Consider the following 23,052-nt stretch of genomic DNA (forward strand, 5'->3'; position numbering starts at 1 on the left):
ATCCTAGAACACATACATGTCGACTTATGGGGACTGTCAAGAACACAAAGCTTAGGAAAGAAATCATACCTGATGATATGTACCGATGGTCGTTCATCGTACCGTGTACCGTATTTTCTGGGCAACAAGGAAAGTGAGACGGTGGTTGGGGCATTCAAGGAATACCACGCAATGGCAGAACGTCAAACAGGGAAGAAGCTCAAAGTAGTCCGAATCGACGGTGGTGGAGAACTTGATAACCATGCCATGCATGACTATTGTCGATTGCATGGGATTGGCATCGAACGGATTACACCATATTCATCGTCAGCGAACGGAATGGCTGAGCGAGTGAATCGGACTGTCATAGAAGGAGCATGTACCATGTTAGAAGACTCAGGTTTCCCGAAGTTTCTATGGGCAGAAGTTACCTCAACATTCTGCTACATTGATAATTTCATGCCTTCCCGTCGCTTTCCTGATGACGTTCCTGCTGAGCTGTGGACAGGAAGGAGGCAAGATGTCTCGCACTTGAGGCCAGTTGGTTGTGATGCATGGGCAAAGCTTCCCGAGCATCACCGCGACGGAAAACTAGCAAGGCAGGCGATAAAGGGCCAAATGTTAGGTTATGTGGGTAGAAGGGGTTATAGATTATGGGTTCCAGAGACAAGGGGAATCATTGAGTCGAGGGACGTCCGTTTTGAAGAGGGCACACTGCATAGGACTTTGCCCGTGACTAGGCCCGATGATCCGGATGTCCACCTTGAAGCCGATTTTGATATTGAAGTTGGAAAGCCTGTAGAAATTCAAGAACCGACGTCAAAATCAACTACGCCACCGTCAACAATTCCCGAACAGTCAACTACGCCACTGTCAACGATCCCTGAACTACCAACAGCTATTGTCCAAGATCCGTTGTTACCGCAGTGACTAATGCCAAAGCCCGTCGAACGAACGCTTGCTGGTAGCAGGGAGTGCAGAGTACCTGTCCAGTCAAGAGCGCATAGAGAAATGCTCGAGACAGAGGAAATGGAAAGGGACGCTAGGAGTGGAAAAAGGGACTGGGCAACGGATTCAGTCGTACCACGAGAAAGGTTACTGGATCGCGTACACCAACTCATTGTTAACAGCCCTTGGGCTTTTGCATCAATCTCGTCGAAGGAATGGGTACCTAGGAACTTTAAGGAAGCAATGAAGTCTTCCGAGGTATGGATGCCCCCTATGCAAACTGAGTACGATACTCTGATGGAAAAGGACTGTTGGACTCTTGTGAAATTACTGCCAGGTGCAAAGGTAATTGGCGGGCGTTGGGTCCACGCGATCAAATGGAATTCGGAAGGAGTTGCTGTGAAGTACAAAGCATGGTATGTCACGCAGGGCTTCACGCAAGTTTATGGCGTCGACTACGACAAGACTTATGGTGCTGTCATTTGAATGGAGTCCATCTGTATGACAATAGCGCTAGCGGTTACTCTCGGATTGAAAACTTTTCAAATTGACTTCAAGGGTGCATACTTGAACAGCCCTATCAAACACGATGTTTACATGAGGCAACCTGAGGGATTCGTAGTACCGGGAAAAGAGGACCTTGTCTGCAAGCTGAACAAGACCCTTTATGGGACGAAACAGGGAGCGGCTAATTGGTATCATACTCTAGGACAAACTTATAGCGATTTTGGGTACTACCAGTCAAGAGCCGATCCGTGCGTACACTCCCGGAAGACAGGACCAGAGTTTACAATCACAAACACTTATACTGACGACGTTTTTGGTGGTTCTTCAACAGATGGGGGAAGAGACAAAGCGAAGAAAGAGTTGGGTGATAAGTGGGAGGTGAGCGACGCGTCAGGTGGCGTATTGCTCGGAGTTGCGATTGTTCATGGATCCGACGGTAGTATCTCACTTTCTCAGAAGGCATACTTCCAGCGTATGCTTCGACACTTCAAACTCTCTGATCGCCATCCTCGGAGCACCCCATTACCGTCCACCGTCCTCATTGAATCACCGAACCCATTACCTGAGGAAGATAGGAAATTCATGGCGGACAAACCATACTGCGAACTTCTGGGATCACTTCAGTGGGGTCAAATTTGTACTCGACCAGACTTGTCGTTTGCCGTGAATGTGTTGGCGAGGTTTCAAAATAACCCGGGGAAGTCGCATTGGGATGCGTTAGTTCATGTTGCAGAGTACGTTAAAGGAACGTTGGACTATGATATAAGGTACAGTCCAGGGGGGGATTTGAAACCGGTTGGTTGGGTAGATGCCGACTGGGGAGGTTGCAAGGACACCAGACACTCAACATCTGGCCATGTTTTCTTTATGGCTGGTGCACCGGTCTCTTGGGGATCGAAGAGACAAGCATCTGTGGCTCTATCAACAGTGGAAGCGGAATACATTGCACTCGCTAGAGCAAGTCAACAAGCTGTCTGGATGGTTTCTTGGCTAAAGGAAGTTGGAATATGTGTGGACAGTGCCGTAGCTTTACATGGCGATAATGAAGGCAGCCAAAGTCTTACAGAAAACTCAAAGCATTACGGGTTGGTGAAGCATATTGATCTTCGACATCACCATATTCAGGAGAAGGTCTCAAAGAAACAAATTTCCACTGTCGACGTGAATACGGGGGATAATATTGCTGATATTTTTACAAAGCAACTGGGGGGTCTCCAACACAAGAAGCTTGTTACATTGTTGGGATTGGACGGTGCGAAGTAGGGGGGGTGTTGAGGTTAGTACTTCGCCCTCCATTCCAGCCCCTATGTTATAGTTCCGGTTCCTATCGCTACTAGTTTGGTCGCCCCTATTTTCCTTAACTTTTCCTTATATACTTTTTCTCGTCATTCGGGCTCCCTCAGTTGTCGTTCATCACACTGAGTCAGACTACAACAACCCACATTCGAATACAAGTAGTGAGTCTAATATTGTTTGTTGCACGCTAAGCCATACAATATCGTTGCATTAATAAGATAACGATTTCTCCATTCACATCGTCCTGAGTAAAAATCCAGTGGATGATATCTGCGAAAACGTTAGCCACCATCATACGCAATGGGATAGCTTGTTTCATTACCAATCCACAACCTCAAATACATCGGGCCCGACAAAAAATGGTTCCACAAAGCTCTTCAGATAGTCTGGAGCAGGAATATCTTTCTTTCTCAAAGCCTCTGGATCGGTATCAAAGGCCTCTTTGCCGAATGAGATAATGTTGAAGGTGTTGCGCTTGCCGCTGTTGGGCTTTCCTATGCAAGTCCAATGAATGTCGCAGTCGACATGTTCCAAAATCTTCTGTACTAGTATGCGGATCCGCCCATCACCGTCATCCGTTATCTCAAGAGCGGCTTTGACTTTGTCCCAGTCGATTCCATAGCCTTTAACATACTCCTTGGTTTGAGTTTCGTTGGTTATCTGAAGAGCATCAGTTCAAGGACAGTGATACCTAGACAAAACACACCATTTCTCAGCGGGTGACCATGGTAACAATGTAACGTGCGAATTTTGTTTGGAGCTATTTGCCTACTTCGGTAATGGGCGAAGAATACCACTCAAGAGTCAACCTAATATCAGAGCTACGGAAGTAGCACCAACACCAAATCAACCCAAAAACTAGTAAACCTCCATGTAAAGTCTATCAATAACTCTACACACCAGGAAAGATTGCAAGGGTGGACTGCTTGGCAAAGGTTATGCACAAGATCACAGTCTCAGTATCGTATGAAGGTCTTATGAAATCAATGTGTAACTGCAAGTGTAAAACACCACAGCTACGGGAATTCTAGGGTTTGTAGGGGCTCTGTTTATTGTCCAGTGGACTAAGTGGGACTGTGAATTTTGTCTACAGTAAGACTAATTCGAACGATTGGAGACTATTGCCCTTGACGGACACGAAAACTAAGACCTCGGCGGACATGAACGCTAAGACCCTCGATGGATCACGAAACAGTAATCAAGACCTTGGCGGCCTATGGATGGATAGTTCTCTAGTTTTGACCTCGACGGTCTCGTATAGTTCAAATCAAATCTTATCGTTTCACTGCACAAAGACAGGGCAAATCTCTCTATTGGTGTCAAGAGCAGTTACTCACGGGCAACCCACTCAGGACTTTCCTACGCATGGATAGTACTTTTTATCTACGGATACATGAGCTGCTTTTATACTACTTCTACGCTAGCTTTGTAATCCTATCTCTACTTGTTTCATCTCCAAAAATAATGCACCGTAGCTACGAATCCATGTGGAATCTTATCGCTAGGGGCTGCTACATGTGCAGAATCTTGTCTACGGAGTTTTTCCATATTCGAATCATATGTTTTGGACCAATCTGGACCGTTCTTCATTCTTGTTTCAGCATGTAGAATGGACCTACATAGGCATACCATATGGTATTTCCTGCCTATAGACCTTATCCTGCATTGCGATGTTATCAAATCATATGGACTTTGTGTGTCCAAGTAGTTCCAGCATATGGATCCAGAGTTCCGAATTGCCGTAGCACATGAACAGCGTGGACTCCGAGATCCGTTGTTCATTCCCACCTGGTTCCTAGGTACTCTATCTGTGATCTGGGATCTGTATCATGTCTTTTTGTCTTTTCCTCAGATCGGGACTCGATCTACGGTCATATCAAATTTCTCCTAGTCTGTGTGGTCCTATGTCCGATTTCTTGTCAACTAAATCCCCCATAGAAGTAGGTACTCCTAGTATGAAGGTCTTTTGACTCCGTTAAGTTCTGCTACGAACGGTTTTATGAAGACTACAAGTCTTCTAATAGTACAATCCCTTGATATGCCAGTGCATAGTAGAATGTAGAGAGTATAACTTGGTGAATTACCGCTTAAGTCCTCTGCTCATAGTGTTCTACAGGTTTCGAACGGTCATACAGTTTTCTGACACGATCTACGGCTCTCTCTAACTGGTCTAGCTGCGCCTATGGCACATTCTACTAGCAGCACTAGCTTTAACTAGCAATTCGGGCTCACTCTAGTTCTTAATACAATAAATATCACTCCACAGCACTGTTTAAAGTGCAAAAAGAACCGTGTAGCATAGTCAACTAAGTCGCATTATTGGTCAAGCGGCGTCACTTTCAAATTCGCACGAGCAGAATTGATAAAACCTCCCTCCCTGACCCTCCCTGACCCAAAGGTAACCAATGGATGACTTCCCGTAAGGATTATTTGTAAATATCGTTGCAAATAACGCTAAAAATCATCGGAGATATGTTAAGCAAGTGATACCTGGCAACAAATACCAGAATCTGAACATCAAGGCATGTTCTAAATTCTTGAATTTAGAAAGGCCTAGCGACCCCTTTCTAAACTGTTTTTGCTGCAATATTTCGTTAAGTGAGGTGAGTCCACATGATTTCCAGCCCAGATATGGAAGTTTGTCCGCACTTACGCCCTTGGCAAGCTACCACACGTGTGATAAATCCGAGCACTTCATGCACATTTCCAGCATTGCAGGAGGCATCTGCAAATAATTTGACAATTTCCCAATTTCCAATTTACATCAAAACTTTTATTTGAAAGGAGATTATTTGCACATCCTTACGGGAAGTCATCCAATATCACACGAGAAAAGCAAAAAATTATTTCGAGCTTAATTGACTACTGAAGGTAGCTAAATCAGGGTGTAGATACACTCAAATGAAATATGATCTGATATCTGGCCAATCAAACCATTCGAAATTGCACCTGATATTAGTCTATTCAGTATTGATTTCCGACAAACAGACAGGGAAATTGATTAAGAAACTATCTATTTGGCTGAAAAGTAAATTAATTTTCTCTAAATCATTTCCTGTTTTGAGTAAAGCGAAATGCCGGATTTTAATTGTGCAGAATGCTGTACTGATTTTTCTCTACTAATGTTTGCTGGGAGAAAATCAGTACGCCATTCAAGTCAGGTGAAATCTGGCATTTTGCTTGACCTAAAACAAGAAATGATTTGCAGTGAATTTGCCTACTTCTTGGCTAAATGGATAGTTGCCTAATCAATTTCCCTGTTTATTCGTCTGAAATCAATACTGAACAGGAGAATATCGGGTGAAATTTCAAATAGTTTGATTGGCCAGATATCAGATTATATTTCATTTGAGTGTATCTACATCCCGATTTAGCTACCTTCAGTAGTCAATTAAGCTCGAAATAATTTTTTGCTTTTCTGGTGTGTATCAAAGTCTGAATTATGTTGTCAGCTAATTGAATTTCATAGATTGCCAATAATGTTTAAACCCAGTGAAAATCGACAATATTCTGGGGAATTCACACCTATTCGGTACCATGTATTATGGCAGATGAATTATTCGCAGCTAGTGCTCCATAATGCGCCCAAAATACTCTGTTCCTCACCCATATATATCCATAACTGACTAACCAATGTTGACACCAAGTTGACCTTGACTTTGAGGCATCCGCGCTGAACACGGCGCAACATTGGTGAAATATGTGAAGCGGCCGCCTATACAGTAGCCGCCCACACATACACCTGACTTCACCGCATTTAAGTATGTTCTGCTTCTGGCCAGTGGCCAGACTTGCCAAGGGCTTGTTAATGTATAGCTGTACTTTTTTCACTCTTTCCTTTTGAATTAGAGTAGATTAAATTGCTGACTAATTTCCTGGGGGAAATTCCCACCTGAAAGTCATATTGTCTTTGTCATATTCTCATAGCATGTGACATAGAATTATCGCACAGACAATATACTCGACCTTTCTAACCTATTCTCATGGCCGTGACATAACAAGATTATGGCACTGCAACTATTTGTAGCTAGTGCTTTGCACCAGATTGCGCCCAACAAGAACTGTGTAAATCATTCAGTAAATAGCAGCTAATAGCAATGAGAACACTCAGCAAATGAACAACATTTGCGACAGCATGCATGAACTCAATGGATGGGCACATGAACGTGTGAAATCAACCAACCCTCCCTACAACAAAACCACAACACCCTCACTGAGCTGTTATCACCTATTCTTGTCTATTCTTTTCACCAAGTTTGTAGCTGCCCACACAAACAAGTGTAAAAAATGTGAACTTAGTGAATTTGGAGCTCAGCATGCTGTTCTGCCACGTGGGAATTTTCAAAAATTCTAGCTTAAAACCTCCTGAACACGCAACACGACTCTTCTTCATACCACCACCATCACACTCAACTTTCGCCCTTTGTCTCAAGTCTGGGCTCATGTTGTCGCCTTAGTTGGTGAACAGGTGTGTAGCCTTGCCTTACACATATTTCTGGTTCTGATATCCTTCATACCCACCAGGTTACCATGTTTCGAGTTGTCAATCTGTGATTTCTGACTGTAGGTATCGTTGTATCTCTGTTACTAATTTATGCTGATCAGAACCATACATGCACAGTACTAAATGCAAACTCAACCCCTCTGAATGCAGCGGACTTTGTTCTAGTTTGGGTGATTTGTGAACAGGATGGGCAGTTTATTTAGGGCATAGGTTGGAGGGGGCAGGTACAAGAAAGTATTGGGGGCGACAGTTGGCAGCAGCAATATCGTACAATTAGTGAATTAAATTAATTATGCATGTATTTTACTCGTATAGTTATTCAATGACGTGATTTCATGTTAATCAAGGCAATAGCTAGGATTATGCTCGAACTACCATTTTCCACCATTGTTAGACCTATCCCAGATATTGACTGGATGTTTTCACCTAAAATCACCAAGAATGGCGGGGAATAGACGAATTAATGATGTGATTTTTACCCGGTGTGATGAGCAATTTGTGAGCAATAGGTGGGACAAGGTCGAGCTACCGTTTTCCACTATTGTCAGAGGTATCCTAACTATTGCCGCTAAAATTTACCCGACAATTGTAGACAAAGGCCGATAATATTGTCAATTTTCACTGGGCGTCCAGGCCTCAGATCAGGTTAAATCCGCAATCAAACTCGGTGCGCTCCCTCGAGATAAAGTTATTCGTTGGATTGTTGCAGTTGGGCCGTACTTTAACATCGAAACATTTGGCCCATATTCTACCGACGAGCTTAGCACTCGACTCGGAGGCCACAGACGCAACGACAGCGTTGACGCTATGATAAGCACGCTGAGAGAAAAATCGTGGTTCCACCCACTTCCCGGTACCATGCACCTTATTGGTACTGTGCAGGCAGCCATCGCACTGCAATCGTACCTGACCGGAGGTTTTAATTTGTATAATTGTAATAACAGGATGTAGTAAGTTAATTAACTGGACTAATTAGTCTTGTTGTACTGCGTATTAGTATAGAAAATGTATTCGCCGTGGCAGATTTCGCATTCTTGATGTTAAAGAAAAAATAGATGATATTTTTTCGGCGATATACACTCGCTTTGCTGTTTGTAGCTTACAACTACTTCACGGATTCGATAGCGTGTTCTTTAGAACAACTCAATTGAGTCGTAAACGAAGTTCGGACTCAGGAAAGTATCCCCATCACTACCGCTGATGGTATTAATTTGTATGGTGTTCGATCCTGCGACCAAAGTACCTGCTGGAATGGAGAAGTCGTCTTTTTTTCGAGAAATCCATGCGTGTTCAGTCACGGATAGCCCGAGGACAAAAGTCATAGACTCACAGATTTCGTTAAGACCACGCCAGGTTCCTCGGGTTACTCTGGAGTAGGGAGACGGCATGCTAGGATGAGAACACTCCTTTATGGATACACTTGCTTGGAAAATCTTACCCTCGAGAGTCAATCTTTGTAGGTGCTAATGTGACGGTTCAGTTGATTAGCTCAACTCAAGGCTTGAATAAATCTAAAAACCAACCTGCCGGCTGAGGAGAGTTCCAGGAATTCACGACGACTGCAGGTCTTCCGCCTGCAAAGGATTCAGTAGTCCGAATACGTAGAGTACGTGCACCTGAATCACATTCCGAGGAGTAAATATATGATTGTACGTAGCATCCGCAGATCCTTACCGATTTGTGAAGAGCTTGCGGTCCATTTGATAGTCGTAGGGTTGTTCACCTTATCCGAAAAGGATGTTCGATGAGCGGCGTTGCCTTATGACAGTGAGCTAAGAGGTCTAGTGGACGACTTACAGCTTTGAATTGTGCCATTGGGAAGGACGAAGCCGAACTTGAACCAACCGTGAACGTCACGGGACCCCACTTACTCATTCTGCTGTCCGATCTGTTTGAAATCAAAGAAATAGTCGAACGTATACGAGCATTTAAAATTCAGAGCGTACGGGTGCATTTTTTCGATTTTGTCAGCGTTGAGAAGCTGCTCAGCATGTTAATATAACACGGTTCAACGAGTATTTAACGACCATCTTACCCCCGCAGGCGTTCCATCAACCGTTCCAATATTCCAGATAGTGCTGGGTCTACTGAGAGTAGACGTCAAAGTCACTGTGGATGTTCTCCCGGCGCTGACGGAGACGGAACCACTTCCGGCTTCTAGTTCACCTTGATACAAGGTGACGGAGTACGTTCCCGGCTTCATCGAGGGACGACTGAAAGATCCCCTATAATATTCTTGGATTACCAATACGAACTGTGTTGCGGGTGAAATGATAAACACACCCTGAACCAGTTGCCCAGTATTGCGCAGCAGAGTTCTGCATGTATCATCAGTAAGTTATGCGGACTCTCCTTCCCGTTTGTGCAATTCTGACCTTGAATCCAATGGTGACGGGAATGCCTGCAAGAGTGCCCGAGTACGTTCCAGAAGCAGTGCCACGTCCAGAAGCCGGGACGTATCCTTGAAGACCCAAGCTGTCCATGAAACTTGTATCAAGGTTTGCTGAAGGCGCGCCACCGGTAGTTATCGCAAGGGCATATCTAGACCAAAAGCTAGGTCCAAATTTCATGAATAATTGGGGATGAGCTTACGGTCCAAAGAAACCAGTGCGGTAAGATTCTGTTTGTTCATGGTTGGAATTCATGTAAAAATAGACCTCCTGCTGATCACTGCCTTGAATATCAATATCTGTGCAAGTAATATTGTTTATTTGAAAATGAAGGTTAGCATCCGCGTAACTTGAATGGTTCAAAACTGACCACGGAAGAATGGACCTCCAGATGAAGTCTCGTATCCGACGCCAGGGATGATCACGTATGCACCAACGCCACTGCCAGTAACCCCGTGAACCTGGTCTTGCAGAAAGCGGACCTATGTTGACACGACTTTCAAAAAGCGATCTCCGTTATTCAGACCAAGGGACATGTACACTGGAGTAGAATTTAGACCTCGTCTGACCGTTCACGTTAAAAACATCCGATCCTTCAATAGCGGTTCCGCCTTACAGCTCATAAATTAAACGAACGCGTTTGATTTGTCGGAGGAGGGATACTGACCTTGCATTTCCGATTGGACAGGTCCGTTTGGCAAGGCAGATTTGCTTAGTCGTGCGATAAAACGAAGTTCTCCGACGCTGGGTTCGGCAGAGGCAAACGTACCGATGTTAAGCGTGTTGGTGCCAGAACGAACGATATAATAATGGGTCTATGAGGCAATTAGCTGACATTGAGCAATCCCCGTCGGTTTACTCCCAAGCGAAACTCACGATAGTGCTGGTCTTGATGGTGACTACCGCAATGTTGTTAGCAACGGAAGAAGTGACTGTCGCTGACCCCAGTCCTGAGCTGAGCTGGGTAAATTTAGACTGGTCTTGCAGTTGTTTTCCGTTGAAATTGAGTGAGGTAATGTCGCCGTTGGCTTTGTTAACTACCAAGGGAATGATGAAATGAGAAAGGTTAATTGCGAAGAAAGAGGAAGAAACAGACTCACTGGTGGTGACCAAACCTGCTCCCGAGTCAACAAGCAAGTTGTTCCCGGAGGTTGTCACTCCGAAGGCTGCAAAGACTGCGGGAACGGAGACGAGAAGGGCTGAAACGAATCCCAGAAGCTTCATGGTTGAGGAAATTCAAAAAAAACAGTTTGCTGAGACTGGGAATCCACCTCTCACTTTTATGCGAATTATAGGCATGCTGTTTCAATGTCGGAAAATCACTGAAAAAAGACTGAGATCAGAAGCGAAGTAAATCCTTGGAAAACGCAGCGGAGAGGGGCGGACCGTTCTAAGGAAAGGGTGAAAGGGATGGGGAGCATATGGAATTGACCATGGGGCCATAATCATAGAACGATACACCGGAAAAGAAATGGTTTCCCTGATTATTAGACAGCTTGGGGACTCCCGTGTTGTTGCTACAGTTTCGAATGACCACGAAGAGCAGATAATCGGCTCCACGGGTTATATTTCGCCGATTGGTGAAGCCAGCCTTTCAGAAAGGTAACGAAAACATGATGGTGGTGGTCGATAAAACAAGCTGCCGACCTACACCCACGTGTCGGGCCTACGCGCACCGCTGACCCTCGATCTTCACCTCCTCAGTATGGGTGCAAGTCAGTCAACGAACGAAAGCAATTATCCACCCTCTCGTGCTCTTCACGTTCTCCGTGTCACACCCTCCTCTCCGGCCTTCCAAGCATCTATAGAACCTTTCTTCGACTTCATCGTCGGCTTTGACGACCCTTCAATATCTTCTTCTTCTTCGTCCAATCCCAATATATTCAATGCATCAGAACTAGAGAAAATCGTGGAAAGCCACGAAGGACGTGTCCTGAACTTGATGGTTTGGAATAGTAAAAACCAGGAAATGCGAGGTGCGTTGCTCAATCACTGACCGGATATTCAGTCTAATTCGGCCTTGGTAGTCGTACCCATCGTTCCTTCCCGAGAATGGTCGCAACCATCGAGCCCACAAGAAGACACAACTCGTCAACCCTCGTTGTTAGGGCTTAGCATGCGAATGTGTGAACCCGAGTTCGCGCTGGACAACGTTTGGCATGTTTTGGATGTTTTGGAGGGAAGTCCGGCAGAAAGTGCGGGTCTTGTTCCGTACGGTGACTATATCACTGGCTGGTCTGGAGGCACGCTCAGTGCCGAGAATGACTTCTATGACCTCGTCGAAGCGGTACGACCTCTCTGTACGATTCAGTCCCGAATGTGAATTGACTTTGTCTATTGGTTAGCATGTCGATAAACCCCTGCGAGTCTACGTCTATTCTCATGATTTTGAGTGCGTGATTTTCAACCTCAACTTCCTTCCTGACTCTACTCATTATCCTTTACCCTCACTCGATTCTATAGTGCTCTCAGGGAAGTCGTGTTGGTTCCTAATCGTCACTGGGGCGGAGCGGGATTGCTAGGCTGCGTTTTCGGGTGCGTTTTTCTACGAATTCTTGTGAGGAGATTAGCTAAGGCCCCTTGCTTCGTGAATAGCTACGGCCTTTTGCATCGCATACCGTCTCAAACTGGAGATCGCACCGTTCCTCCCGAACTCGCAGAAGAAGATCCCGAAGAATATGAAGAACAACAGCTATTCGTTCCGGCCGACCTTCATGGTAACGATCCTATAAACGGGGACTACAACCCAAACCAGCTAGCCGAATGGCGTCGGCAGCAAGAGCAGGAGGAACAGTGGCATCGGGAGTCTCAAGAAGCGCAATCTATATATGAAGCAAATGCGCATTCATCATTCTCGTCGATCATGGAGAATGAAGAAGACGAAGACGAAACCGAAGGAACAACGCCAGTAGATGAGAAGACATACAGTGGGCACTTAGAGTCTCACAATCATGAAATAACTCAGAGGCCATCTTTTCAAACACCACCTCCTAGACTATCGTCGATAAAAGGGGTTTCGCAAACTTTTCTGGGTACTTGATACTGGGTATACATCATAGTTCGTTCCACTAATTCGACGTTGTTTTTGTTTGTTCTTCCCCCCTGTTAAGGTTCTGGTTTACGTTCGCCATCTCTATCGAGTTTGAATGCATCTCTTAGACCATCGCCTGTTTTCTCCAGGATAGGCTCTTTTTCGACTACTCCTACGAGGAGAACAAGCACGCCACGACCTACAGATGTAATAGACAACGAGAGCGCGTCGGATGCTGATGTTGATGAGAGTGAAGACGGGAGTGCTAGTGTGGGCGCAAAATCGTTGGGGAGTCTTACTAGCGTTGAATAGATTTTTAGTAAAGGCACAAACTCGGATAAATCCGCAATGCAGTGCCAGTAGGCGCCAAATTTCTCCTCATCCACTTCCATCGCCCAAAAATCCTCCTGCGTCGAAACGCGTTATATTGCGTGCTGGATCGTTCTGAACGTGTGGGGCTCGTTTATCTCGAGCGAATCGAATCGAAATCGAAATTGAATTCGCCAATCTTCAACTTCGCTCACTACCAAAATTCTCCTCACGCCCATGACCGAGAGATTTGACGTGGGATACTGCAGTATGTTTTCTTTTTTTTGCAGGCCTGAGTAACATTGCTTCGATGTAGGACATTCCCGAAAATCTAGGCTTGACCACCAAGACCGTTCTAAACATGCTCTGCGTGAAGCCCTCGCGACATGAAGAACAGAATTCTGGGGTCGAAGTTACGAGGATGGATCACAGTATGTCATTCACCGATAGTTCGGGGAATCTTCTGACTTCCATTGTCTTCGCCGCCACCGGTGAAAATCGCTGCTTTCATCGAATCCGTTAGATCTCAGACCTCAAGGCCCCATATTCCTGATAATAATAATCATCGCCCTCTTGCAGTCAACAACATAAAAAGACGCCGCGCCAAACTAGCCACGGGACTCGAGCGGCCCGCAACAGTACATCAACAAGCCTAAATTGCCATTGGACGACCCCACTTCGTACCCCAGTAATCCCCACATTCTCTCCGCATACATAGGCGTGCCTGAGTTCGGTGAGGTCGGTCAAAATAAAAAGAAAAGACAACCAGGAAAAGCCTCTTCGAAGTATATCTTACCGTTCGTTGGTTATGCGGCCGCGCCGGATGACGGTGAACCGGTATGTTTAGATACCCTTGCGGCAATTGATACCTACACGATGGTGTATTCATGCTCCGTCGTTCTAGGTTTTCCTTTCAACGTGTATGTTTGTGCATCGTGATCAAGCGCCGTTGGAATATATTCAAAAGCTCATATCGTGCGGAATCAATCCAGGACTGCGGGAGTCGAGTCCTCCATCGTATCCTCTTTCCCGTCCCGCGGAACCTGTCGTGGTCAAAATCGGCCTCTCGGGAAGAGAAGGAGAAAGAGGGAAAATGATAGGAACAAACGAACAAACTATAATTCTGAATGCGATGACTCGTCGATCATCCGCCTGAAGATTCGGGATGGGGACTTAGCAAAGTTTGTTAAGTCCTTTTGTGGGTTAGCAAGAAGTGATGTTATGTCTAGGGTTATCTTCGTTTGTGGATTGGTCGGGTTGATTCCACCTGCCCTCGCCACTGCCACCGCATTGTTCTGTTCCTCGAGCTCGTTACCTCCGAGTTCCGAAGTCGACGTCATTCCTTGAGGCTCGCGGCAGTCAATTCGCGCAATTTGGCAATATAATCCGCGAGCCTGCAAGTTTTACACGGTCATTGGTACCACAGTAGGGCTGTCCCCCAGTGGTACTGTCCCCTAGTGGTAGCCGCTAGTACTCCCGGTTTCTAACCGAAGACCAACTTGCTGGCAAAAAAACAACGACCGCCGATTCAAGATTCACTAATCCCCTCGTGAGCTTGCCATAGATCTATTCGTTTGAACATCTTTCATGAAACGATCAGATAAACCAAGAACATCTATGTTAACCGTCGGACTTGCCTTTTTCTGGCTCTTCCCCTGCGTAACTTGGACATGAGAGTGTGATGGATTGTCACCCATTATGCTGGCGTGGTTTTTCCTTCCCTCTCTACTCGAAAGTTCCAAGGAAGGCCCGATGAACTACCGCTCCGAGGGCGTGTACTGTGTTGCTTACTACCATGATACTATAAGCGTAGAGGTGGGTTGTGATTGATTTCAGTTGATTGAAATCATGATATTGATATTGCTACGGTTACAGTTCTGTTAAAGGTAAGGGTAGGCTGTCATCTTAGGCTACTGAAAGGATGTTTTAGAAGCAGAAAAAGGTGGAGTCGAGTGATTGGAAGTGGTTCGATCTATTCCAGCAATAGTTCAGAGTCGAGAGAAGAGTGGTCTAGACCCTTACCAGTACACTACCGTGACCCGACCGTGTGAGGCTTCGGCTTGTCCTCTGCATCGATATCAGTCCTCGGACCAAAAACCCGATGATCGTGGCCGTAGAGAACGTCCATGCCGTAACTGTACCATTCAATTGGATACTCCGAAGTTTTGAAACCATACGCAACTGTCAACGATATTGAGCCAGCCTTGTTTCCCCAGAATTTGTTTTTATTGACGTCCCTCGTCATCCCCATTTTGGATATCTCCTTAACTGCTCGCTAAATGTGCTTGTTTCCCCAGAGTGTGACCTTATCGCGCTAGGTGAAGACTGAAGGTTAAGTAGAGGTTAAAATTCTCGGAACTCGCGGAGGGTGATCGGGCCAGTAATCAATAATGTCTATGGAGGCCTACAATGTTCGTTGAACTCACTTTGGGTAGGAGGATGTTGGCGGGGGAGATGGCGGACTCGTGCAGAGAGATTTTTTCTGTGAAACGACCCTGCTGCAGCTGGCCTCAAGCGTCGGACTCTGTTATCTAGAAAGGAAGCCGTTCATCCCATACTTCAACCTGGATTTGATAATCAAGTATACCGCCCTAAAAACAGCGTCCACCCTTGAGGCCTAACCTAACAAAGAGAGAGAGAGATCGCGTTACTGAGTCCCAACTTGTCCAAAGTCCGATTATGTCCGTCAATCTTTCAGCTTCAATTCAGGACCGAAAACCCCAGAGCGGGGCGGGTGGCTGGCTGGCTGGCTGGCGGATGACCAGGAAATCTACCGAGGTTTTAGCTTGTGCGTGGACAGCTCCCAAAAGAAATCAGAGAAAACGAGGAGAAATGAATTGGAGTACATAAGACAACGAGTAAGAAGAGCTTGAGTACTAAAGAAGAGGAGACAGAAAGGAGAAGTAAGTGTTCCGGTAGGACACATTGATTGCCCAGCTCACTTTGACATCGATATGAGAAATGAGCAATTATACCGTCCTGCCCTGAACTGAAAAGAAAAGATTTGATTATCTCGTCTCCGCCGATGAAACTGGAACACTACTCAACATGCCTGAGCCACTAGCATCCACAACCCATGAAAGTTTCTCAAGAACCCCAACACTGGAGACCTGGTGGCGCATGTGTCACACTCGCTTCTGGAGAGAGCCGACGGGGCTTCCAGAAGCTCCCCTCCCTTCAAGCCTTCTCAGACCCAGTAACATGAAATTTCCTCAGCGGCTCCGAACCAAAGTGTGTACAGCTGTGGTTTTGATCATGACCGCAACGCCACGTTTCAAATGTCCTCCTCCGACTATACAGGACCACCTGACCAGATGAGACCGTGTGTTGCACGAGTTGCATACTGTCAACTTTTTGTTTAGACCGCTGGCACGGACCGCGAACTTTGGTCGACAGCGCACGGTAAAAAAAGGCAACAAAAAGGGACACGAACCCCGACTTGAAGGGACCTAGCTCGCGGGTCAGAAATCATGCATCGTAGGCCAAAAATAATTAAAGTTACGTACATAGTCCATGTGTTACGAAGTTACGACTTCAGGTCACGACCCAGTGGCAGCCAACTGAAAATATCGGTGATGCAACCGGTTGTTCAAGGCTGAGTAACTCAAGGTGGGTGTACTACAGGTTTCGATGTTTTCTGATCGAAGTGATACAAAGTGAGGGGGCTTGGGAAGACGGCGACAAGCTAAAGATTTCACCGTCCAACGTAAGCGGTAGATATAACCCCTACCTTCAATCGGCTAGTCCGAAGATGGTAGTCGCCTGTGAATCTTTGGGTGATTGAATCAAATATTAGCACTACTGGCTGTCCAGAGTGGCGAACAGAACGTATGGACGACAACAGGTGCATTCATGGTCATTGTTGGGGTGATAGTTCGCAATTTCAACTTGAAATCCGAGCACTAGTCGAAGTTGAATGTGCATCTCCAGTACACGATATGGATGGAGAGATAGGCTAGTAGTAGGTGCTACCAACGAGGGTAGGTCATTGAAGCTGAAGCTGCTAAGAAGAATCCACCATTCATGGCTACGTTGCATCGTTTGCATTCTAGACTTCAGTGGTTGAGAGACCTATATTTGACGGACTTGAAGCCTTTCTTCAAGAAACTTTGAAAGCTAGTTCGAAGATTTCCGGTTTCGAGTATCTCGACAGACCAGAATTGAGATGTTAGGCGAATCTGAGGCATCAAGGAACCAAGCTGAGACGCCTCAGCCGGAATTCCCACGCCGACACGTCTTTCTGTCAAAACTCGGAGAACTCCAGTGTCGACAAAAAAAAAGGCAGAACACTGACAGACTTCTTCAAAAATTTCTGCAGTCAACGTGTTACACGACTTCATTCACCATCCTAACAAACGCAAAGGAAAATCTGTCGCAGAATGTGGTATGTTACTTCATCTCCCCTTCAGCTCTCCTTGCCTCGTTTGCCTTTCGTCTTTGCCATGTGCATGTGCTAACAATGTTTTCTTCGCCTGCCTTGTAAACCTGAAAGCAGCAGATATTAAATGTCCTACCACCCTTTTCTATGTCGACGCTCTCTGCTGAACCAGATATATTCTCACACTCACCCGAATCCGAATCTTTCTCCATGTCTTGCGTCAGCTTCTACTTTTTGGACGTTTGGAGGCCACCACACGAGTTCGGATAGCTGTGTTGCTCGCTCAGATACATCATGCGAAAAGTACAATGGCAGGAGACCGAGGATGGGCACGCACCTGGGTCATAGAGCTTCAAGGCCGGGTTCAGCATCGTCATCTTCAAACTCGAAACGGAAACAAATCCTCCTTCCTGTTCATCTCGAAATACTGGGACCAGTGCGATACGCCTCCACGTCCGCACACGCATCTATACCCAGTTTTTCAGCTTCCCCTGCACCCATACCCTTACCCTCGGTTTCACGTCCAACCATTACCCTCGAAGAATACCTCTCCCTCCGATCCCAGAAACAATCGCAGAGACAGAAACGGCTTTCCGAGATTTCAAACAAAGACTACTACGACCTCTTCGTCGAAGCGCAGGACACGAAGAATGATGCAGCTTTGAACTGGCTGCTTCAGGATCTCATACATCCAAATACAACAAGTCCGAAGAACGAGAAACAGAAAAAGCTAAAAGGAAAGGGAAAGGGAAAGCAAGCCGAAGATACTGCTACTCCTGATATCAAACTCTATGAAATGGTTCAAAACCTCCTTTTCAACCTGGATTTAGCTAGGTTACGGTCCAAAACGGTCTTTCTGATGATACAGTGGTTGGATAGTAATGCTGCTGCTCCTTCCACGGGGTTCATCCAAACGCTCGCAGAAAAACAGTTCAGGTTCCTCGTCTTCCAGATCTGTATACGGATCCATACTGCAGGTCAAGACTCGGACCCGGACGTACGCCTCGTAAAGATGATCTATCAACGTGTATTCGATGGGATTAAGGAACTTTCTACTACAGAGAGGGGGCTAAAAGAGGGATCTCCAGGAGACATGGGTTTTGCCGTGTTGTATCGGTTATTGTTACTCTCGCCCACGGAATCGGAAATTCGACCCCCGACCGAACCTCTAGCTATCGAGCTATTCACTCGGTTATTCGAGCGTGGTTGGATTCCAAACGAGTCGGTGTCGGCGTCCGAAGAGGGAGCTTTGAGAATGTTGGGTGTCACAGCAGTCAAAGCGTGTTTACATTGGGATTATAGAACTCTAGCGCACAAGTTTCTGATTCTAGTTATTTCGCGGCATACCCCACCTCTCCCATCGTCGGTGCTGACCCTCACCACCGACACCATCTATACCTCTCTCTCTTCACCTCGTAGAAATGAATTTCGGAGTACGGTGGAGCTAGTGAAAACCTTGTGGGAAGCAGGCGAACGCGTGGAACCTTCTGTGGTTAGGGAATGTTATAGGGTTGGTCATGCAAATGATTTTTTGGACGATACAATCCATTTGTTTCGTGCTGCCAAGTGCGTAAAGGATACCTCAAACGCGGCCCCCTTACCGCCCGGACGAGCTTTATTGTGGCTTCTGGAAGGCTTACAGCCACATTCACATTTAGCAAGAGAGTTGGTGTCCCGGGTTGCTTCGCCCGATGGAGGGGTCTATATCCCAGTGGATGATCGAGCACAAGTGATTTCCCTCGCTGCTTCACAAGGGTTTGGAAAGAGTGCCAGGGTGTTGTATACACGTTATGGGAAAGGAAAGGATCGGAAGAGTGTGCTCGGGAGTGCTGTACTCCTGGTGAGGATGGTGTCGTTGTTTCAGCGGTTGGTGGATGATGCGCAGGGAGGAGAAGAAGGAGGTGCCAAAGTGCAAGACTTACGTGACTTCATGAACACTGTCATTGAAGAGTTCATCGACGTTCACGGGGGCACGGGAGGCATGACGCACGAGTCACTTACGAGTTTGGCTCGAGCATATTTTATCATGGGAAGAGTTCAAGAGGGATTTGAGGTGTATCGGGTGGGAATGCAGAGGAAAGCAGTACCGGATATGTATGACTTGAACACGATGCTGGGAGTGTTGGCGGAGTATTCGCCTAGGAGTGCTGCTAAGATGATGGAGAGGATGGCGGGGAAGGGGTTGGAGCCTGATTCTGTGACATTGGGGACGGTGGTCAAGTATGGATTGCTACACAAAGACATAGAGTTGGTGGAGGACGTGATAAGGAGGTGGGGGGATGTTGGACTTTCTCAGAAGACTATTGGGATGTTATTGAGGGCAAGTGTGGAAAGGGCGTCGGAAGCGGAAGTGGGTGGGGTGTTGAGGGAGGTGATGCGTGTCGTGCGGTCAATACCCGAAGTGGGGAGTGTCAGTCTGGGAAAGTATCTGGTGTACAGTGCATTGGGTGCGGGAGAGATGGAGATTGGACAGATGATTTGGAAGGACCTGTTGGAAAAACAGGGAGAGTTGGGAGACCCCGAGATGATCCAAATAAGGAAACGACTGAAAAATAAATAAATAAATAATATCGATTTGTGGTAAAAGTTCCGAAAAACCATGTGGACCGGAGATTAGCCGCTGGATGGTTTATAACAAACAGACGGAGAGTGAAGAAAATTAAAGACGTCTACGATGCCCGTATCTCGTCCTTCAAAGAAAGAAAACGGGACAACAAGTTCAGCTACACCTCCGTCAGATGCTGATATTCCCCAGAAAACGAAACGAAAGTAAGTTGCTCCGATGTTTTTCCGTTTTCCTTTAGGAACAACCATTCTCATTCTCCCACAACTCTCACCACCTCCCCGATGAACAGACGTCAGTCCCAGTCCTGCGATGCTTGTCGCGCTCGCAAAGTCCGTTGTGCTAGAGAAAACCCTGAAGATCCAAAACAGTCCTGCAAACACTGCATCACGCTGGGCATTCCATGCACATACGAGTATCAACCAAAGAAACGGGGGCCGCCAAACCTCTATCTCAGGCGTCTTCAGGAAGCTGCTGCGCATGCTCAACACCAGCAGGAGGACGTCGTCGAATCTCCCACTTCTCCCTTCGAAACAACGACGGTCAAGCAAGCTCTTCCAGCACCCACTTCCCCCACATCGCCTCTACTTCCCCCAATTCCATCCATCCCGATTCCTCCATCCCGATATCCAATAGCAGCAGACTACCATTACTCACCGCCAAAATCAGAAGACTACTCTTCCCACCACTGGCGTCCTCTTCCCCCCACCAACCCACCACTCTCCTACTATTACGCTCCCCATCGTCTCGAAGAAATTGCTCCTCGCGACACGATCAGTCTCATCATCGCTCTCTTTTTCGATTTCGTCTACCCGCTGACCCCATGTGTACACAAACCGTCTTTCATGGCCGATCTTCATGCGCGCAGAGAAGAACGTGATCCCCTCTTTTTCGCTCTCGTCATGTCTACCGTTGCCAGTACCTTGGTACAAGTTCCAAGGAGTTACCTCCCCCTCGACCGCCCTGTCGTCCGTCGCCTTGCTCAAACATGCTATGAAGCCTCACGCCACATCACCGTCGCCTCTTACGACCCCCCGACCTCCATGCACGTCGTCGTTCGCTACTTTGACTGCGTTTACCACTTTTGCGAAGGTCACGATGCAACGCAACACGCCGCTTTTGGCGAAGCCGCTCACATTGCCGTAACTTTACGCATGCACGAAGAATCCTCCTACGACGGTCTCGACCCTATCGAATGCGAAGTCCGACGCCGCATCTTTTGGCTCCTATTCGGCGCTGACAAATCCATGTCCATCTTGTTAGGCCGTCCCATATGTCTCCGAGACGAAGACTGTTCCGTCCACTTCCCGAAAGAGTTGGACGACGAATACATCACGCCCTCGGCCTATCTCCCTCAACCTGCTGGAAAGACAGCTGTTGTGAGTGGGTTGAATTATATCAGTCGAATATTTGCTTTGTTGGGGGAGATATTGGTCAGGATCAGAGTCGATAAACGGTCCCCACCCCAAGGTCAATTCGCTACTGCCCGTTTGGAGGAAGTTCAGTCTCTCCATCAACGGATTATCTCTGCGCTTTCGTTAGCTCCTGAACCGTTATGTCTTAAAAGAGTCAACTGGTCGGGAGGTGCATTGGCTTCGTTCAATGCCACTTCACCGACCTCGGGCAGTTCGGCCTCTGCTGGCAGTCCAGCTGCGAAAGCATCACCCAGTTCAGATTATGGCGGGGCGGGGTTTAGACAGGCGACGTTTGCGGAGGTCAAAGATTTCTTTGATAATCCTCATGCGAGTAGAGCGAATGCCCTTAATCCGTTTTTGGTGATGCAGGCGAACTTGTATGTTACTCAGGTAGGCGCTGGCTTCTTTCCTTTTCTTTGAAAGCTAAACTCCACTTCCACAGCAACTAGTACGATTCGTGATCGAGCAATATCGAGACGAACTTATCCTTTCCCTTCGAGGATCATTAGATGATCTGCACATTGCAGAGGACCGAGAAGCTGTGGCCAGTGATTTGTTGAATATATTGCATTCGTGAGTGCCTTCCTCTCTTTTTCCCCTCATCCCTCTTCCTCACACCTTTCCCCACTTCCAGAATACCAATTCAATCGATAGCAACCAACGGTCCCTCGTTAGTCCACAAAGTGCGCTTCGTGGCTTCCACACTTTTGGATGCCGTTAGAAAAGCAGAAACCCAACCTCAATCAGCGGCGAGGGCACATGCATTTTTGTGGGATTTCCTCAGTATCCTTAGTGAGATTGAACGGAATTATCTTTTGGATGATGATAGAGATGGGGGGAGTAGTGGGATGAGTTCTGCTGGGGGTCAGTTTGAGTCGGGGATTGGCGGTATGGGTGTAGGTGTTCTTGGACATGGACATGGACATCCTCATCCTCATACAGGCGTGGGTGGGGGGATGGTTGTTGGGTGATCTAAGGTTCTTTTCCTTTTTTCATTCTCTGGGTTTTTCTTGTTTTTCTGCTTTTCCCCTCTATTGCGTGGTGTTCGGTGAGCAATCTATCACTGGTCGATATCCATACCCCTTTCCGTTCTGTATGCTCGTTCTGTTTCCGTTGTACCCAAATACTTGTTTATACCCCCTCCTCCTACCTCCACGCTCTCTGCCCTTCGGAAACAAAAACAATTTGTTCCCCGAATGTAGCTTATTCGTTTATTTTATCACTACACTGACTACGATACATAGGTTGTTGTAACAATACAGATTGATGATAGTCGCAAACCGATAGTCTGCAAGTGCTTCCGGCTTGAGGCGGTCCGAGTATCCGCTTCCGGTGAGAACCCTGCCAAGCGTCCCGCATGGTTTACTGTGTCATTGATCAAAACACCGGCCCCCGGATCTTCTCAGGGTTGAGGCAGAGATCTTGCCCAGCCCCATTGCAACCCCAACTCCCCTTTCTTCTCCCTCCATCTGATTCCCCGCATGTCTCCCCACACTCCGTTCTTTATTCGGATATATTGTCTGATATTGTATCCTATATAATAGCTATGGTCATGTCACGCCTAGGACTGTTTTTTGACTTATGGTTTATGCTTACGCGTGTGTTTGGGTTGCAATCAGACTTTTTAGAAAACTGACATCTGAAAGAGCACGCATGTCCGCCGGAGCCTCTTCTTCACGCGATGAGTCGTGTGCTGCTGTAAAAATGCTTGGACACGTACGCGTGCCCGAAT

The 23,052-nt window shown here is 46.7% G+C and overlaps 5 protein-coding genes across 7 annotated transcripts; 3 read left to right on the top strand and 2 right to left on the bottom strand.

Annotated features, from left to right (window-relative positions):
• Nucleotides 1-3,048: 3,048 nt before the first annotated feature.
• On the bottom strand, nt 3,049-3,439 carry E1B28_012247 (uncharacterized protein; the record flags this gene model as incomplete). Its single annotated transcript, XM_043157334.1, has 2 exons — nt 3,049-3,390; nt 3,437-3,439. The coding sequence occupies 2 exons, from the start codon at nt 3,437-3,439 to the stop codon at nt 3,049-3,051; spliced, it is 345 nt and encodes a 114-aa protein (XP_043004701.1).
• Nucleotides 3,440-8,195: 4,756 nt separating this feature from the next.
• On the bottom strand, nt 8,196-11,026 carry E1B28_012248 (uncharacterized protein). The gene is made up of 17 exons (XM_043157335.1): nt 10,903-11,026; nt 10,725-10,842; nt 10,501-10,661; nt 10,292-10,439; nt 10,165-10,235; nt 9,995-10,106; nt 9,827-9,923; nt 9,610-9,775; nt 9,518-9,552; nt 9,270-9,459; nt 9,181-9,215; nt 9,032-9,122; nt 8,909-8,957; nt 8,758-8,850; nt 8,673-8,697; nt 8,565-8,602; nt 8,196-8,498 (listed from the first exon to the last, which is right to left on the bottom strand). The coding sequence occupies exons 1-17, from the start codon at nt 10,921-10,923 to the stop codon at nt 8,368-8,370; spliced, it is 1,581 nt and encodes a 526-aa protein (XP_043004702.1). The 5' UTR covers nt 10,924-11,026; the 3' UTR covers nt 8,196-8,367.
• Nucleotides 11,027-11,276: 250 nt separating this feature from the next.
• On the top strand, nt 11,277-13,023 carry E1B28_012249 (uncharacterized protein). 3 transcript variants are annotated; one of them, XM_043157336.1, is made up of 6 exons: nt 11,277-11,600; nt 11,652-11,911; nt 11,970-12,016; nt 12,088-12,159; nt 12,220-12,656; nt 12,735-13,023. In XM_043157336.1, the coding sequence occupies exons 1-6, from the start codon at nt 11,330-11,332 to the stop codon at nt 12,965-12,967; spliced, it is 1,320 nt and encodes a 439-aa protein (XP_043004703.1). In that variant the 5' UTR covers nt 11,277-11,329; the 3' UTR covers nt 12,968-13,023. The 3 variants fall into 3 exon arrangements, with proteins under 3 accessions (XP_043004703.1, XP_043004705.1, XP_043004704.1); XM_043157338.1 differs by having other exon boundaries at nt 12,805-13,023; XM_043157337.1 differs by having other exon boundaries at nt 12,220-13,023.
• A 4,644-nt stretch (nt 13,024-17,667) lies between these two features.
• Nucleotides 17,668-19,902, top strand: E1B28_012250 (uncharacterized protein; the record flags this gene model as incomplete). The annotated part of the gene is made up of 1 exon (XM_043157339.1): nt 17,668-19,902. One exon carries the CDS (start codon nt 17,668-17,670, stop codon nt 19,900-19,902), a length of 2,235 nt encoding a protein of 744 aa, XP_043004706.1.
• A 56-nt stretch (nt 19,903-19,958) lies between these two features.
• Nucleotides 19,959-22,663, top strand: E1B28_012251 (uncharacterized protein). The gene is made up of 3 exons (XM_043157340.1): nt 19,959-21,710; nt 21,763-21,893; nt 21,955-22,663. Exons 1-3 carry the CDS (start codon nt 20,190-20,192, stop codon nt 22,289-22,291), a joined length of 1,989 nt encoding a protein of 662 aa, XP_043004707.1. The 5' UTR covers nt 19,959-20,189; the 3' UTR covers nt 22,292-22,663.
• The last annotated feature ends 389 nt before the right edge of the window (nt 22,664-23,052 follow it).

The sequence above is a fragment of the Marasmius oreades genome, chromosome 8, assembly GCF_018924745.1.
Source record: "Marasmius oreades isolate 03SP1 chromosome 8, whole genome shotgun sequence".
In the NCBI taxonomy this organism is placed as follows: domain Eukaryota; kingdom Fungi; phylum Basidiomycota; class Agaricomycetes; order Agaricales; family Marasmiaceae; genus Marasmius; species Marasmius oreades.

Bases quoted from the DNA above. Each gene is read 5' to 3' on its own strand.
- E1B28_012248 (XM_043157335.1), bottom strand. From the start codon at position 10,923: ATGCCTATAATTCGCATAAAA. The intron at 10,843-10,902 runs GTGAGAGGTGGA...TCAACCATGAAG, and splicing joins TGCCTATAATTCGCATAAAA to CTTCTGGGATTCGTTTCAGC. The intron at 9,776-9,826 runs GTAAGCTCATCC...CTTTTGGTCTAG, and splicing joins CGCACTGGTTTCTTTGGACC to ATATGCCCTTGCGATAACTA.
- E1B28_012249 (XM_043157336.1), top strand. From the start codon at position 11,330: ATGGGTGCAAGTCAGTCAACGAACGAAAGCAATTATCCACCCTCTCGT. The intron at 11,601-11,651 runs GTGCGTTGCTCA...CGGCCTTGGTAG, and splicing joins TAAAAACCAGGAAATGCGAG to TCGTACCCATCGTTCCTTCC. The intron at 11,912-11,969 runs GTACGACCTCTC...TCTATTGGTTAG, and splicing joins TCTATGACCTCGTCGAAGCG to CATGTCGATAAACCCCTGCG.
- E1B28_012251 (XM_043157340.1), top strand. From the start codon at position 20,190: ATGAACAGACGTCAGTCCCAGTCCTGCGATGCTTGTCGCGCTCGCAAA. The intron at 21,711-21,762 runs GTAGGCGCTGGC...CCACTTCCACAG, and splicing joins CGAACTTGTATGTTACTCAG to CAACTAGTACGATTCGTGAT. The intron at 21,894-21,954 runs GTGAGTGCCTTC...CCCCACTTCCAG, and splicing joins TTGTTGAATATATTGCATTC to AATACCAATTCAATCGATAG.